Source organism: Genypterus blacodes, unplaced genomic scaffold (genome assembly GCF_046128005.1).
Source record: "Genypterus blacodes isolate CSIRO-AG114 ecotype Tasmania unplaced genomic scaffold, CSIRO-AGI_Gbla_v1 ptg000071l_1, whole genome shotgun sequence".
Taxonomy (NCBI): Eukaryota; Metazoa; Chordata; class Actinopteri; order Ophidiiformes; family Ophidiidae; genus Genypterus; species Genypterus blacodes.
Genome location: NW_027466881.1, coordinates 37519 through 53398, shown reverse-complemented (window position 1 = coordinate 53398; position 15880 = coordinate 37519). Strand labels below are relative to the sequence as shown.

The 15880-nt window shown below is 50.1% G+C and overlaps 2 protein-coding genes and 1 non-coding gene across 3 annotated transcripts; 2 read left to right on the top strand and 1 right to left on the bottom strand.

Moving 5' to 3' along the window:
* Nucleotides 1–343: 343 nt before the first annotated feature.
* arid4a (AT-rich interactive domain 4A) lies at nucleotides 344–13166 on the top strand. Its single transcript, XM_076157047.1, has 25 exons — nucleotides 344–438; nucleotides 1361–1410; nucleotides 2100–2210; nucleotides 2824–2889; nucleotides 3221–3311; nucleotides 4053–4132; nucleotides 4527–4624; nucleotides 4766–4898; nucleotides 5113–5192; nucleotides 5280–5356; nucleotides 5651–5820; nucleotides 5921–5993; nucleotides 6136–6230; nucleotides 6809–6906; nucleotides 7165–7402; nucleotides 7819–8096; nucleotides 8185–8346; nucleotides 8517–8598; nucleotides 9052–9259; nucleotides 9368–9430; nucleotides 9510–11153; nucleotides 11276–11380; nucleotides 11683–11838; nucleotides 11928–12074; nucleotides 12161–13166. The coding sequence occupies exons 2-25, from the start codon at nucleotides 1405–1407 to the stop codon at nucleotides 12262–12264; spliced, it is 4365 nt and encodes a 1454-aa protein (XP_076013162.1). The 5' UTR covers nucleotides 344–438; nucleotides 1361–1404; the 3' UTR covers nucleotides 12265–13166.
* On the top strand, nucleotides 4184–4265 carry LOC143005696 (small nucleolar RNA SNORD53/SNORD92). The gene has a single exon (XR_012964081.1). It is a non-coding gene; the product is annotated as a small nucleolar RNA SNORD53/SNORD92 (small nucleolar RNA).
* Nucleotides 13167–13369: 203 nt separating the features above from the next.
* timm9 (translocase of inner mitochondrial membrane 9 homolog) lies at nucleotides 13370–14628 on the bottom strand. Its single transcript, XM_076157051.1, has 4 exons — nucleotides 14496–14628; nucleotides 13938–14041; nucleotides 13766–13861; nucleotides 13370–13670 (listed from the first exon to the last, which is right to left on the bottom strand). The coding sequence occupies exons 2-4, from the start codon at nucleotides 13974–13976 to the stop codon at nucleotides 13536–13538; spliced, it is 270 nt and encodes an 89-aa protein (XP_076013166.1). The 5' UTR covers nucleotides 13977–14041; nucleotides 14496–14628; the 3' UTR covers nucleotides 13370–13535.
* Between the last annotated feature and the right edge of the window lie 1252 nt (nucleotides 14629–15880).

Here is a 15880-nt window from a genome sequence, read left to right as displayed (position 1 = left end):
CTTAACGTAAACTGCATCTTCATAAATGGAGTTTGGCGTGAATTTGTACAGCACGTATCGGGGCGGAGTCTAGTCCAGACAAGGAAGCCCGCTCGGCCAATAGCAATGCGCGACCGCCTGAACAACCTGCGCGGTCCAATCAGGCACCGGAGTCGAGCGGTTTTCTCTTGGACTCGGTCCCGATTGGAGAAACGCGCAGCGGATGCCGTCATTTCCCTCAAGGCGCCGCGTTCGTATCGGCCACTAACGGCGTCAGACAGGCATGTCCAATTAAAATAGAGGAAACGCTTGACCTATCACATCTCACTGTGTCTGTAATCGCTGACGCTGTAGCCAATCCAGTGTCGGGAAACAGAGCTCCGGGCTCAACAGCTTGTTGTTCGTATATCGCTTTGCAGCCCGAACGAGAGGAGAAGGGAAGCAGCCGCGGCGGTGTTTGTAAGTATCAAATATGTCTATTCGAAAGAAAACAAAGCCAAACTTTTAACAGAACAAACTGAAGGACGCGGACGCGCAGAGCCGCCGGGCGGTGAGCGCGGAGGCCGTCACTCTGTTTGTCGCCGCTGCCTTTGAATGATGTCGGCTTGTTTTTGCAGTGAAGAAATGTGAGGATCTCAGCCTTTGTCAAACACACAAATTAAATAAATAAACCCTCTGCGCCGAGTTTCTGCTCTGCTGTATCTCGCTGATTTGTGCTCTTCGTTTAACGGAAACTTAACTTTGAACGCGCAGACTGACGGCAGGACTCCGCTGCGCTGCTATCAGTCGCTTTAAATCGCCATATGATCTACAAACTAGCTAGCTGACTCGCTAGTTAGCCAACTAGCTACATGTAGCCCGGGAGCTGAGAGTGAATCTCCCCTCGGTGCTCCGCTCCCACACGGGGACAAACGGCTTCAGTGGACTTTGTGTACGTTTAAGTGTCGAGCTTGTGGCGGTGGTCGCTGTCCGTTTCTCGGAGCAGCTGCTCGCTAGCTGGTGGGTCTGCGTGGCTAAAGTTAGCCGAGCTGACATGGCGAGCTGTGATGGCGACGTGACGGAGCGGAGCGGGAAGCGCGCGCTGCTCGCCCCGAACCAGCGACCGTCAGTGAAGCAGCGACCCGGAGTCTCCCGGCGGCCCGGGCGACGCCTCCCGGTTCCCGCGGGCTCAGGTGAACGGACTCGGTGAGTTCTGCGAGCCACTTATCGGAGCGGATCCGGACGGGAGGGAGGGAGGGAGGGAGGGGGGCTGCACCGAGCCAAGGAATGCGTGAGCTGGGAGAAGTCAGCGGCTAGTCCATTAGCTTAGCACAGTCCCCCTGCTGGTCCCGGTCTTACTTCGAGGTTTAACCATATGTCTCCTCTCTCTGTGTCCTTTCAGAGCTACGAACCTTCCGAGCTGGACTCCCTCAAATAACCACAGAGATGAAGGTGAGTGTGGGCAGCACCGAGGGTCTCAGACCTGCTGGGTGCTCAGACTGGGTCCAGACCTGCTGGGGGCTCAGACTGGGTCCAGACCAGCTGGGGGCTCAGACTGGGTCCAGACCAGCTGGGGGCTCAGGTGGACACTGTTGCTAAGTGGATCAAGTAAACAGGTGGACGAGCACATGAGAAGTTATGAGATAAGCCTGAACCCATCCAGACAGCACCGTCACCCATGATACTCGGCCGTCTGACAGCTGAGGTCATTTCTTCATCAAAGTTGTTTTTAGGCTAGAAAGCCACATTGAGCTCCAAAGAGTTGACATGACAACAGAGCTTTGCACAAACACAAGTACAGCTTCAGCAGCTGATGGCTTTGATGGTCCATGTTCACAGTGATTAGTTGGATGGAGTTTTTGTACTGACACATCATCTGAGATCAAAGCTCTGTTTTTGTCCATCATGATCTCAAACAGTCAGTCTCATTCTGGGCTACATATTGACTAAAATGTCTGCTCAGTGTGGACAGAAAGATTTGTGTCAACAGAAATGTTTTTATGAATATTTAGTCCATACTTTTATCTTGTGTATATAAGCGACTTCATTCCCCTCAACTTTGACTTATGTTTTAAAAATGTGCATTATCTTTGTTGATAAACTTAGATTGATTGTGTGTGTGTGTGTGTGTGTGATTCCAGGCCGCAGATGAGCCTGCCTACCTGACCGTGGGGACAGATGTCAGTGCCAAGTACAGAGGAGCGTTCTGCGAAGCCAAAATCAAGACAGTTAAACGTCTGGTCAAGGTCAAGGTGAGAGCACAGAAACATCAACCAGCCAATCAGAAAGGAGCTTGTTGCAGGTGTGAAGTTGTGAGCTTGAGCGATTCCAATCGAATTCACATCTTGTCCACATGTGATCACCAAATCACAAGAGCCTGTGATGAATGTAAACCTGTCACAGTGTGAGGAGCTCCACAGTGGGGCGGGGTTGTGCTCAGTTCTTCCTGAAGTGAGGGTAGATGTGTCATGCGGCGTATGTTCAGAAACATGCGTATGTGTTGGCACAGAAGTGTGTGTGTGTGTGTGTGGTAGTTTGTAGTCAGTGGTGGATCCTCTTCATCTCTGCTGTGGTGCTTTCATCATTGACACATTTACACAGACTGAACTGGACACACAGCAGCCTGCTGCTTAGGGGTCGTGGAGAGAGTGACGTCCTGAATGCTTGAACATAAAAGGCGCAATACTGTGACAGGCTCCACCAACAGGCTACAAGAAAAGAATTACAGCTCAAATTGTAATCGCAACACCAGTTGCCATGATCACATTTAGATTTTTCTCTAGAGGTCATGCTGCTGTTTTCTCACTGCTGCTTCAACCTCTCTGTCTCTGTCTCTCTCTTCTCCCCCCCCCCCCCTCCCTCCAGGTGGCTCTGAAAGGTGAAAGCACCTCTCAGGTCGTCCAAGATGATCAAGTCAAAGGTCCATTGAGGGTAAGAAGAACTTTGGTTGCTTTTAAGTTGCGGAAAACCCTCTCACTTGATGTCATGATTCATTTCAGTTTCAGGGTTTTGTTGTGAGATTCCCTATTTTTTAGTTTTGTAGATTTGATTACCATGAATTACAGCAAGTCAAGTTACCGTGGTAATGGTTTGGAGTCTGTACGTCACTGAGGTGATTCCACTGGAGCTCTGTCACATATGTCTGTGGATCCTGTTAAAGAAGAATGAAAAGGAAAAACAGATACTGCATTTCTGAATTTGTAGAAAAGTTCTGTGCCACCACAAACCTTCCAGTAACCATAAAGCTCTCATGGTCCTTCAGGTCGGCTCCACTGTGGAGGTGAAGACCAACGAGGGTTTGTCCAGTGAAGCTGTCATCAGTAAGCTGACGGACGCCAGCCTCTACACTGTGGGTGAGTGTCACTGTGGGCTCAGCCTTTCCTTCAGTAGTTTATACAGCATATATACACTACCAGTCACAAGTTTAGACACACCTTGTCTTCTCAGTCCAAACTTGTGTGTGATATGTGAGCACACTGTATAAAGAAGCTGTAAACGTTTTGGTGATGCAGGAAGTGATGCGGACGGCGCTCGCTGTGTGGTGAATCCATCTTTTCTTTCATAGTTCTGTTGTTGATGATGCTGAGAGTGTGGCTCATGTGATGACACACCAATCAGTGTCATGTCCAAACACAGTCTGCCATTAATCAGGCCTGAGTTCACGCTGTTTCTGAGTCGGCTGCTGAGTTCTGCTCCTCAGCAGCCGAGAGTTACTGCCTTGCTCAGCTGTCCCTCAGTGGTGACTAATCAGATGACCTGCCAGTTGAACCTTCTACTGTCACAGGCTGTTCCCTTGAAGCTTTAGGCCACTGCCGAGTGACGCCACATGCAGGCTCCTGCGGCTCCGCCCCCCTGTGCTCGGCTGACACGGGGTGGCTGATTGTCTCACTGGCTGTACGTCTGTGTGAAAGATCACCGGCCGCCAGGGGCAAAGGCTGACTTTGGTTGAACTGTGGCTACCTATGTTGATGGAGGTGACGGCATGGAGAGGTCAAAGCGCCCAGATGTGATCAGCTGTTAGCAGGTGTAAAGACACACAGATCAACCAAAGCCAGCAGCATGTAATCTGCTTTGTGTGTGTGTGTGTGTTTCAGTGTTTGATGATGGAGATGAGAAGACGCTCCGCCGCACGTCTCTGTGTCTGAAGGGCGAGCGGCACTTTGCAGAGAGCGAGGTGAGTTTGGAGAGGACTTGAGTTCAGACTGTGTGTGTGTGTGTTCAGGGGGAGGAGTGATGATGCTGAGAAAGGTTTCGCTCTTTGACCTGACGTCCTGTGATGTAACATCTTCTCTTGGCTGTCTGACCTCCTGACCTTTGGCTTTGGGAAATGGCTTCTCCATATTTTTTGTCAGTTTCTTAAAAAGAGACACATTTTGATGAATCAAATCAAATGACCGCTATCCTTCTCTCTCTCTCTCTCTCTCTCTCTCTCTCTCTCTCTGTCTCTGTCTCTGTGTCTCTGTGTCTCTCACTCACTCCATGTCTCTCTCTCTCTGTCTTCTCTCTCTCTCGCTGTCTCTCTCTCTCTGTCTTCTCTCTGTCTCGCTCTCCCTCTCTATACGTCTCAGACATTGGACCAACTGCCATTGACCAATCCGGAGCATTTTGGCACTCCGGTCATTGGAAAGAAGTCAAATCGCGGTGGTCGTCGTTCGTCTCAGGCTGTGTGAGTTTAGACTTCTGTCCTTAACATTGTTGCAGAGGACAGACACCGGCATATGTCCCTGACTAACGTTAGGCGTCTCTGCCCCTCTGTCTCTCCCACACTCTGGGCCTGTTTGCATGTCCACATCTTTGTCCCTCCCAGTGCGGATGAGGAGAATGAGTCTTCGTCCAGTGAAGAGGAGGAGGAGGACAGGAGGAGGCTGAACGATGAGTTGCTGGGGAAAGTGTGCAGTGTGGAGAGTGAAGAGGAGCCCAGCAGCTGGTACCTGGCTCTGGTAAACACACACACGCAACACACAACACACACACACGTGGCTGCTGCATTGACACCATGTTTCTCACTCTGCATCTCTGTTTGTCCCTGTGTGTCCCTGTGTGTCCCTGTGTGTCCCTGTGTGTCCCTGTGTGTCCCTGTTTGTCCCTGTGTGTCCCTGTGTGTCCCTGTGTGTCCCTGTGTGTCCCTGTGCGTCTCTGTGCGTCTCTGTGGAGGTGGTGTCTCCCAGCTGCAGTGATGAGATGGTGGTGAAGAAGGACCAGTGTCTGGTCAGATCCTTCAGTGACTCCAAGTTGTGAGTTTGCTTTGAACCATTTCACTAAAAATCAAAGTAGCCTGACAATAAACCACCTTCATCATCCTCATCTTCCTTTTCCTGCAGCTCCATGGTACCCAGGAGACACGTCCACCCTCTGAATGTCATCAGCATCACCAAGACAGAGTTCATGTCCAGGAGAGGTCAGTGTGCAGTCCCACAATGCACCGTTTCTTCACTCCACTCTTCCTCAGCACAGCACTCACCTTCCCCTTTCCTCTTCCTCCTCTGCCACGCCTCTTGGCTTTCTTTTCATTTTCACTGTTCTCCCTCCTCCTCACGACTCTGCCTGCTCTCTGTCATCTCTCCTTCTCTTCTCTCTCCTCTCTCTCCTCGATCACTCCTCTCCTCTTCTCACGCCTCTCCATCTCTTCTCTCCTTCTCTCCCTCTCTTCTTTCTCCTTCTCTCCATCACGTTCCTCCTCTTCCTCCTGCAGGTTATGAAGCAGCCCGTGTGTTCCTGAGGAACAAGCAGGTTCCAGATGTGTGGAAAATGGACATGAGTCAGATTCTTGACTCGTCCTCTAGTGATGATGATGAAGAGAGGGAGAGAAGCGAGGATGAGGAGAATGAGGAAAACAAGAAAAAGAAACGCATAAAGGAAGAGGTGAGCCTCTGAAAGTTTGACATGTGGGCTCCATGGGAACCTGCTGGAGACATTAGCAGCTAACCTGTCTGTCTGTCTGTGTGTCTGTGTGTCTGTCCAGCCAGAGGAAGAGCTGGACCCAGAGGAGAGAGACCACTTTCTGCAGCAGCTGTACAAGTTCATGGAGGACAGAGGTGAGACTGCTGCAGATGTGGGCCAGGACCTGGACCTTAATTCTGACTCCTGGTTCATGGGTCCAGACCCAGGCCAGACTCCTGATCTGTTGTGATGCTGCTGACCTGTAGTCCTGTCCTGTCCCGTCTGTGTCTCTGTCAGGGACGCCCATCAACAAGCCTCCAGTGTTGGGTTATAAGGACCTGAACCTCTTTAAACTCTTCAGGCTGGTCTACCATCTGGGAGGCTGCCACAAGGTGAGGACTGGACAGACAGGAATTGCCTGACAGGAAGTTACAAAGCCTGACTCTCACACATGTGGTGTGCGTGCGTGTTGTTCATCGGTTTTGGTTGGTCAGTTTGACATCCCGTAGTTTGGATGGGGCCACTCCTGCATGCTGATTGGCTGAAGATGCAGCATGTTTTGTCTCCAATCGGGATGCAGAGCACATGGTTGAGGCCTGTTGAGGTCATTGGGAGGTCATTTGTCTGATGAGCTTCCTGTTCCATTACACAGGCGTCGGCTCGCAGCTTTGAGCTTGTTGTAATGAAGAAGTGATGGCAGGTGGAAGACAAACAGCCGTCCTCTGTCTGTCAATCAGATCAATCACTAGATGAGTTGAGTTTCATATGAATGATCCTGACCTCATGGCTGAGGAGAGGAGTGCTGCTGTTTAAGGCACTGATTCCTGCTGATGATGGTGAGGAAGGTCACCAAAGAGGCCTTCGCTCAGGAGGCAGCTCACACTGTCTGTCTGCCCGTCTGCCTGCCTGCCTGCCTGTCTATCTGTTGTAAAACATGCGACGCCTCTTTCTCTCTGTGTGTCTGTGTCAGATTGAGAGTGGGACTGTATGGAAGCAGGTCTACATGGACCTGGGGATCCCCGTCCTGAACTCTGCCGCCTCCTACAACGTGAAGACAGCGTACAGGAAGTACGTGTTCACTTCCTGTTCAGTCACATCTGCTTTAGTTGAACACATTCTTGTTTATATTTGTGATAAGCAGCAGAAAATGATTCATGTGTCAACAGGAAATGAATGTTGGATTTATTCTCAGATGATTTACAGAGCCAGATTACTGTTTAAAGAGTTTCAATAATCAAAGATGACATTAAAATGCACTTTTGTAGACTAAAGGTCAGAGTGTGTGTGTGTGTGTGTGCGCAGCTATGACTCATCTGTCTGTCTCAGGTATCTGTACGGCTTTGAGGAGTACTGCCGCTCTGCCTCCATCACATTCAGAACCATACATCACAACAATCCCCGCCCACAAACCACACCGGCCAGTCAGAAGGCCGCGGGGGCGGAGCTCAGGGGATCCAGCACGCCAACGGTGAAGACGGAGCCCGCTGACGATAAGAGGGAGGAGCCAGAGCCGGACAGTGAGAGCGAAAAGGAGGAGGTGAAGGAGAGGCAGTCGTCCCCGAGGGTGAGGAACGTCTCCTTCATCCTTTAGCTTCTGCTGTGTGGCGCTTTAGGGTCACACATGATGTCACACACACACGTCACACATGTCACACCTCCTCTACATTGTCCTAAATTTTGGCAAAAAATGTTTCATGGAGATGAGTTTGTGGAAAAAGGCTGAAAATTGACAAAGGCCTGTAGGCTGAGAGGAGCATCTTCATCTGTAACATACACAGACTGTCTCCATGGTTACAGAAGACATGAGGGCCCCGTCTGATGTCCTGGTTGAAGGTGAAACATGGCATGTTTAGTCTTCATCACGCTGTAAAGGGAAATATGTTGCGTCACCGAAACAAGAAAGTTTGTGATGATTGTTGTCACTGTAGAGCTGTAAGGTCAGAGGTCAAGGTTTCTGCATACTGACTGTGTCTCCTGCAGGGGAGAAGGAGCTGCACAGGAAGCCAAGGGAAAGCAGAGAGAGAAATGTCCTCCAGATTGGACAGAAGAGGAGAGGCGAGCAGCGAGGAGCAGAGGGAGGTCAGGAGACGCAGCAACCGCCGGGCAGACGACTCTGAGAAGGGCTCTGAGGAGGAGGAGGAGGAAGAGGAGGAGGAGGAGGAGGAAGAAGAAGAAGAAGAAGATGAGGAGGAGGATGATGATGATGAGGAAGAGGAGGATGAGGATGAGGGGGACAGGGACAGAAGCAGAGGAGAGAGGTGAGGCTGCAGGCTACAGTATAAAAACACACACACACACACCATGTAAACAGGTGGTCACATGAGATACTTTGTGTATATGTGTCAGGACTGAGGATGAGGAGGACGGAGACTCGCTGACGGGGACAAAGGTGAGGGTGAAGTACGGCAGAGGAAAGACACAGAAGATCTACGAAGCTCACATCAAGAAGACCGACCTGGACAATGGAGAACAAGTTTACCTGGTGCACTACTACGGCTGGAACGTCAGGTGTGTGTGTGTGTGTGTGTGTGTGTGTGTGTGTGTGTGTGTGTGTGTGTGTGTGTGTGTGTGTGTGTGTGTGTGTGTGTGTGTGTGTGTGTGTGTGTGTGTGTGTGTGTGTGTGTGTGTGTGTGTGAAACTGCGAAACTGCGTGTGTGTAACTCTGCGTGTGTGCACAGGTATGATGAGTGGGTGAAGGCTGATCGGATCATCTGGCCTGTGGAGAAAGGAACAAAGAAGAGACAGAGGAAGAAAGTGAAGGTGAGACATCACTGAGTCAACCAGGAGGAGGAGGAAGGTTTTGCATGTTTGACTGAAATCATGTCACTTCCTCTTGGCTGTCTGACCAATCACTGAGGAGCTTCAGTATGCCAGTGTGAGCTGTGACTGCCCCCTGCAGGAGGTTGAGGTGGATTGTTGCTCGTCTGTGTGTTTACTTTAGTGTACAGGTTTATTATTCTAATCATTACTTACATGTGGGAGTCATTTCCTCCATTCAAATGATTCTCCTGATCTTCATCTCTGAACTCCTCTGCAGTCTCATTGTGTAGATGTTTGTGCGTCTCTTCAGCTGTGACTCTAAAGAGTTCAGAGGTAAATGAGATGAAAATCATCACCATGACGCTTTAATGTTGTATGTCAGAGTTGGTGACATGTTAAATGTGCCTTCCTGTATGTAAATGTTCCCTTCCTAATCTGACCGTCTCTCTGCAGCACAACAAAGACAAGGAAGAGGTGGACAAGGAAGAAGAGAAGACAGCGACGGCCAAAGCCGTGGTGGTTAGACGAGGACGTCCCCAGATCAGGACCACGCCCACCAGCTCAGCCAATCGCAGCGTCTCGAAGACACCCAGCAGTGAGGGCCAGAGCGGAGGGAAAGGCAGCCGGGCTGAGCCTTCAGCCAACATGTCCAACGGAGACAGTAAGACACGCTGTCCACTCTCTAATCACGCTAACATAGAAGAAAGGACTACATTTTTAATCAAATCAAATACTTCCCTGACATGATTGTCCGTCTGCTTCTCTGCAGATACTCCGAGGAGACGAACCAGGAGGACATCAGGCATGTACGACTCGGATCGAGCGTCCAACGGTGAGAACTCGGCTCCTTCCTGTTCCACACTCGCACAGGTTAACGGCTCTCACCCATGTATTCATTTCTCTCCTTCCAGAGGATTCTGGGAATTCCTCTGATGACAGCGAATCTGAAGATCGACCCGACAAGAAGTCTTCGCCATGGCAAGACGCGACAGAAGCACTGCAGGGACAGGAAGTGGAGGATGAAGAAGAAAAGCCGGCTGAGGTTGCTAATGTGAGCACCGCAGCACCTGCTGTGACTAGCGCTGCTGTTACTATGACAACAATTGCAGCATTAGGTCATACGCCAGCCTCCACTACTTCTCCACATCCCAGCATCCCTCAGGAGCACACTGACGCAGTCCTCACCCCGTCAGAGAAGAGGGAGGGAGAGAAGGGGGAGGAGCCTCCCGTGTCACCTGTTCACCTCGACAACACAATGTCTCCGTCTCAAACGTCTCCGCCCCAAAGCAAGATGTGTTCTGTTCACGAGTCGCACAACAAGATGTCTTCTGTCCCTGAAAAGCTCAGCCAGACTCCTCCCACTCCAGACAGAGGCGATCTGCTGCTGGACAAGAGAAGCAAAATGTCTCCCAGCGCCGCAGACAAACACAAAATGTCCACCATCTTCGACAAGCAGCCTCAGCCGTCCTGTCCTGAAACCACCGAAGACGAGGACAGCAGGTTGAATCCTCTGTCCTCCCCCAAGGTTAAAGGTCGCAGGCCCAACCTGAAGGACATGGGTTGTGAGACTCCTCCCAGAATCCTCTGTCCCACCTCCACCACTCCCAGCCCCGCCCCCTCCACCACTGCCAGTCCCAACCACACGGCGGCAATGTCCTCTCCTCCTCGCAGCGTCCTGAAGCGTCAGGACGAGCCAATGGTCGTTCTCCACTGCCTCCCCGCCATGCGGCTCCACACTGACCCGCCCACTCACGCAGACTCAGACACAGACTCAGCCACCGAGGAGGAGGAGGAGGAGGAGGAGGGCGAAGAGGAGAGGAGTGGTCGGGCAATGAAGAGAAAGACAGTGGAACAGGGAACTGCTGAGAAGAAGCCCCGACCAGACAGGAAACAGGAAGAGGCAACGCCCACTTCACCAAAAGTGCCAATGGGCCCGCCCAAGATGACAGCTGGGACCTCGCCCAAAGAAACCCCTTCACCCGTGCGTGCGGCGGAGACGGAGAGGAGGACCGACCCTACTCTGAACGTAGAGGAGGAGAAGATGAAAGAAGCCGCCGAGGAGCGTCTGATGGGCGGGGCTTTGAAGGAGGAGGATCTAAAAGTGACCACGCCTCCTGCGGTTCAGGACGCCCAGGGTCTCAGTGGTCCAGAGGAGCTGATGCCTCAGCTTGGCCCCGAGGCTCTGGTTTGCCACGAGGTGGACCTGGACGAGCCGGACGAGAAGGAGAAGCACGCCTCTGCCTCGGCGGAGCCACGCCTCCTCATGTTGAGGGAACAAACCAACCACCTGCCAGCTCTGCCACACCTCCTCCACACCTCTCTGCCCTCCCCCCACTCTCCACTCCTCCCCCAGACACAGGCCAGGCCCCTCCTTCCGGCCAGCCCCGCCCCCAGCCCGGAGAACATCCACCTCGGCCGGGGCGCCGCCGTGCCAGAGCGAGGACCGGTGACGGGGATGGACCCGCAGGAAGGAGATGCAGACTCCAGTCCTGGGTTTGATGCCAGCACGTCCTCGTCCACGTCTTCATTCTCGCTGCAGGACACAAAGGATAGAGGTACGACGCTTCAGCCTTTCAAACATCACACTTCCTGTTCAGGCTGTTAGCTCTGCAGCACTGGTTACCATGGTAACACGGTGTTATTTCAGTGCTGTACTGTGGGACCTTTCACCCCTCAGGTCAGAAGAGAGTGATGGACTGTAACCTGAGCCCCTCAGCCAAGAAACAGAAACGCAACCAGAAACGAATGAACGCCGCGGCCAAGGTGGAGAAGAACGGCACAGGTACGGCTTTAATGTGTCAGGGATTTATGGGTATAACTGGACAACAATCCTGTCACCATGGCAACTATCAGAAGACAGCAGAGAGTAGGTCTATCATGAACCTGTGTGTGTGTGTGTGTGTGTGTGTGTGTGTGTGTGTGTGTGTGTGTGTGTGTGTGTGTGTGTGTGTGTGTGTGTGTGTGTGTGTGTGTGTGTGTGTGTGTGTGTGTGTGTGTGTGTGTGTGTGTGTGTGTGTGTGTGTGTGTGTGTGTGTGTGTGTGTGTGTGTGTGTGTGTGTGTGTGTGTGTGTGTGTGTGTGTCAGGTCACAGCAGTGACAGTGAGGACCAGTCTGGTCTTTCATCTCTGTCCAAGACTCAGAAGTCTCGCTGTCCTGCTCTGTCGTCTCCGTCCTCGCACAGTAAAGACAAACAGGCCTTCCTGTCCCCGCAGCGCACGTACAAGTGGACCTTCCAGCTTGGTGAGACACACACACACAGATAAGGAGGATCTAAGAGGAAGGTGTGAGACAGACTGATGCAGATTCCCCCACCCCCTTTCCCCCTGCAGATGAGTTGGACAGCATGTCCAGCACAGAGAGGATCTCCTTCCTCCAGGAGAAGCTGCAGGAGATCAGGAAGTACTACATGAGCCTGAAGTCAGAGGTCGCCTCCATTGACCGCCGCAGGAAGAGACTCAAGAAGAAGGAGAGAGAAGGTAGGTGCAGAGCATGCTGGGAAATGTGCTCTAGTGCAACAAGCAGCTGACGCCTGTCTGTCTGTCTGTCTGTCTGTCCCCCCCAGTGTCTCACACCACAGCATCCACCTCCTCTGGATCCTCGGATACAGCCATGAGTCCATCTTCAGCCTCGCCCACTCAGAACTCTGTGGCTGTAGAGTGCAGGTGATGACACGCCCACTCAGGCTCTGCCCACCCGCTGCTCAGCACTGCCCCACACCCCATCAGGCTCCACCCATTAGAAAAACTGCATCCAATCAACAGGCAAACTGGTGCATTATGGGAGTTATCTGTAACTGTAAGACACACACCACCTCCTAAGTGTGTGTGTGTGTCCGTCCACCACAGCCCAACCCCACTGTTAGCTCCGCCCCCTCAGCAGATTAACTGGATTTAAGGGTGTCTGTATTAAGTCATCACGCTTTCTGTTGAACTGTTCCAGAGCACTTCCTGTATTCTTCCTCCCCACCCATTCTTGTTTGTGTTGCTCAGCATTTCCTCTCTAGTCAGCTGATAAAATGAAGTTATTTTTCCATGATTGGGTATCACACGTTATAGGTCAAGGGTCACCACCATTTAAAAAGGAGAAGCAGCTCGTTATGCAATTTTTTTTTTTTGTAACACTGAAAAGATAAAGATGAACTTCCTGTCAGCGTTTTGCCCCTTTTCTATGTAATCAGAGCTTTTATTTTGGTAATGGAGAGGAAGTAGCTGAATGAAGTTTTTGTTTGTAGGAGAGCAGCTCTTTCACTATTTATTCCCTTTATTGTTTTAGTCTTTGGTGTCCTGTTTGAGTGGCGGTTGTGGGCGGGGCTGATGCTCTGACTCCATTTTGTTAGTTTTGTACATAAATGTTCCAGGTAAGAAAGCTAAAAGTAGAAAGATTTTACACTCGTGTAAAGATGATTTGTATGATTATTTTTTAAGAGAAATGTTTGTATGATGAATTTTTTTTTCTATGTTTTCTGCTTTGGATGTAAATAACAAACGTTTCCTGTGTCCGAGCGAAGCCGAGCTGGAAGCTTCTGTACTATAACGAGAGCTCTCTTTCTAATAAAGTTTTTAAATATCCCACACTGTCACTAACTCGCTCTCTTTCAGATCTTCATCGGCTCAGTTCACACTGTGACTCTGAAATGTTTCTTGCAGGATTTAGTTGAGATCTAATCTGAGGAGATTTCTGCCTCCTTGGGAGTAAATGAATTTAAGATCTGGACAGTTCAACGGCTGCTCTGCAGGCCGCCGCCTGCATAACATCCAAAGGTTCCAAGGAGGATCACAGGAAATGCGTCCGGCATTTAAACTTTATTGCAACAGTTTAATTGAAAGTGAAACACACATCAAAGCAAACACAAAAACCCAGGAAACCTCCACGTCAGTCAGTTGATCAGCATCAGGACATGGCTCACAGAGCCGGGGCTCAGTCCAGATCCACCTGGATCAGCGCGGTTGTCCCAGCAGTCCGGCTTTAGCAGCAAGTGCCTCGTTCTGCTGGATGTGATACTCCTGGAACCGCATGGAGATCCGCTGAGTCATCTTCAGGTACTTCTGCAGGCACGACTCAGAACAGCTGGACTGGACACAAACAGTACATGGTGTGATGTGATTGATGGAATATCAGAAATCGGTGTCAAACTGAAGGATGAAGATGTGGTGGATTTGATTTTGACCTCTTCCGGCTTCACGTCCCTGCTGGTGAAGTCCTTCACGCAATCCATGAAGCAGTTCTCTGTCACTTTGTTGTAAGTCCCCAAAAACTCCTTAAACTGAAAACAGTCTTTTAATCTTTCTACTCAAAACACTCAAACTCCACAGCTTTTGTCTTTATTTCCCGTTTCTCACCTGTTTGATCTGATCAGACTCGGACACCTGCGCGTTCATGACTTCAGGCTTTAATCTTCATCAGAGTCTCGCTCCTACAAACGGAACCACGTGGTCCAAACGTCCTGTTAGGAGGATTTAAATCAACATTCAAAGACGCTGACTCAGGGATAAAGTCACGGTTTCAGGTTTAGAAATAAATAAGACAAATCAAGAACTCAAACATAGATCCTCTTGTTTGTATAAATTGAGTTATTTGGTCAATAAATGTCTTAATTCAAATCAGCAGATGACTATTAAACGTATATGTCCAACACTACATTAACTTAAACTACCAGTCAGTGAATCTACTAATGAATGACTTTAACAGAGAAAACGAACCAGTTTCATATTTTGTCTCCTTTTAGGTCGAGCGCGGTTAAGCTAGCCGCTAACAACTAACTCCGTGTTCCGTCCTGTTGGTGCCTTCTGTGGGTCTGGTTTCATGCTGTGGCGGACAGAACCGTCAGAATCCCGGTCAGCGGAGGTTCCGACCGCTGAACGTCGTGTGTGTAACGTGGATGAAGATGAGTTACTCACCTGATCGTCGGAGCAAACGGAGCCGCTGCTGGCAGCCTGAAGGACACGAGAGAGCGCAGAGAAACACAGCCGCAGATTCGACACAAGGCTTCATTTGTTTTCTCTGCGCTAGCATAAAATATCAAGCTGCATTTAAACTAAAACACAAAAACTTGAACGAGTAATGTCTTTAAAATACACGACATTACATTTCCATTGGTAAATTGACGAAAGTTACATTCAGAAACAAAGTACGCAAGTCAAACACGTTTCCGGCTTTAGGGAAACTAACATCAATATAAAACATTTATTTCGCATTGATGACATTAATACTGCGCATTTTATGATTTGGAGAAACTTAAATTGGGATTTTACTGTTGTATGTATACTTTCGTTATCATAAGTATTGTCGATCAAATACATTGCATTTCCTACTTGGCTTCTAGTTTCCGCCGGAAGCTAGAAGTGCAGTGTTTTGTTGTCAGCGACGCGTTAATCTGGATCCCACCTCTGTTCTTGGGAAGACAAGCCGTTCCAGCGCTAGGATTGGCCAGGAGCCCATGCAGAATTTGAGATTCCAGAGTTTTGCTCATAGCTTGGTTTGTATTAAAGAGTCGTAAAGTGCTAAACTCCGCTTCACCGGAACTTTCCTCTCTGCTTTTGGTTGTACCGTCCTGTGTGCGAGCGGGAAGTTTGAAAGCTGTTAGCAGACGTTAGCATGCTCCAAAGAACACAACAAACGAGCATGCGGAGGAGCAAGGGCAGCCGGGGACAGGGACCCGGGCAGGGACCAGGGCTGGGACGGGGACAGGGACCGGGGCGGGGACCAGGGCTGGGACGGGGACAGGGACCGGGGCGGGGACTCGTCCAGATGAAAGTAGAGCATCAGCTTCCATCAACCCAGCAGCACGGTTCCATCATCCCCGGCTTCTCACGGTCAGAAGCCTCTCAGCGCGGTGAGATTCACTCTTATCTTTATTCATATCTTTATTAATATCATATCATATATGTCCTAAAAGTCATACTTACCTATTTAACCTCGGTACATTTAATATTGTACGTTCATTTATAACAAAAATACAGTTCAACGTCAAACTGACTGTCACAGGCCTGTAGCTAAAGGTAAACCAACTTTAAAGTGTCATTGATTGTTAATATATTGAATTTTGGTTCAGTTCAGTGACAATCGATCAACCAGTCAGATATGGAAACGTTTCATTATAAACAATGTTCAAACACAACATGACAGCGTGATTTCAATGTCACATGACGGCCATATGTTTGTGTATGTGTGTATTTACATCTTCACTTCCAGGTCTTGACCTTGGGCCCTGGAGCGCCGCTGGAGGTCACAGACTGGAAGCTCTGAGACGATGGTAAGAAAAGAGATGCAGAGTAGAGACATT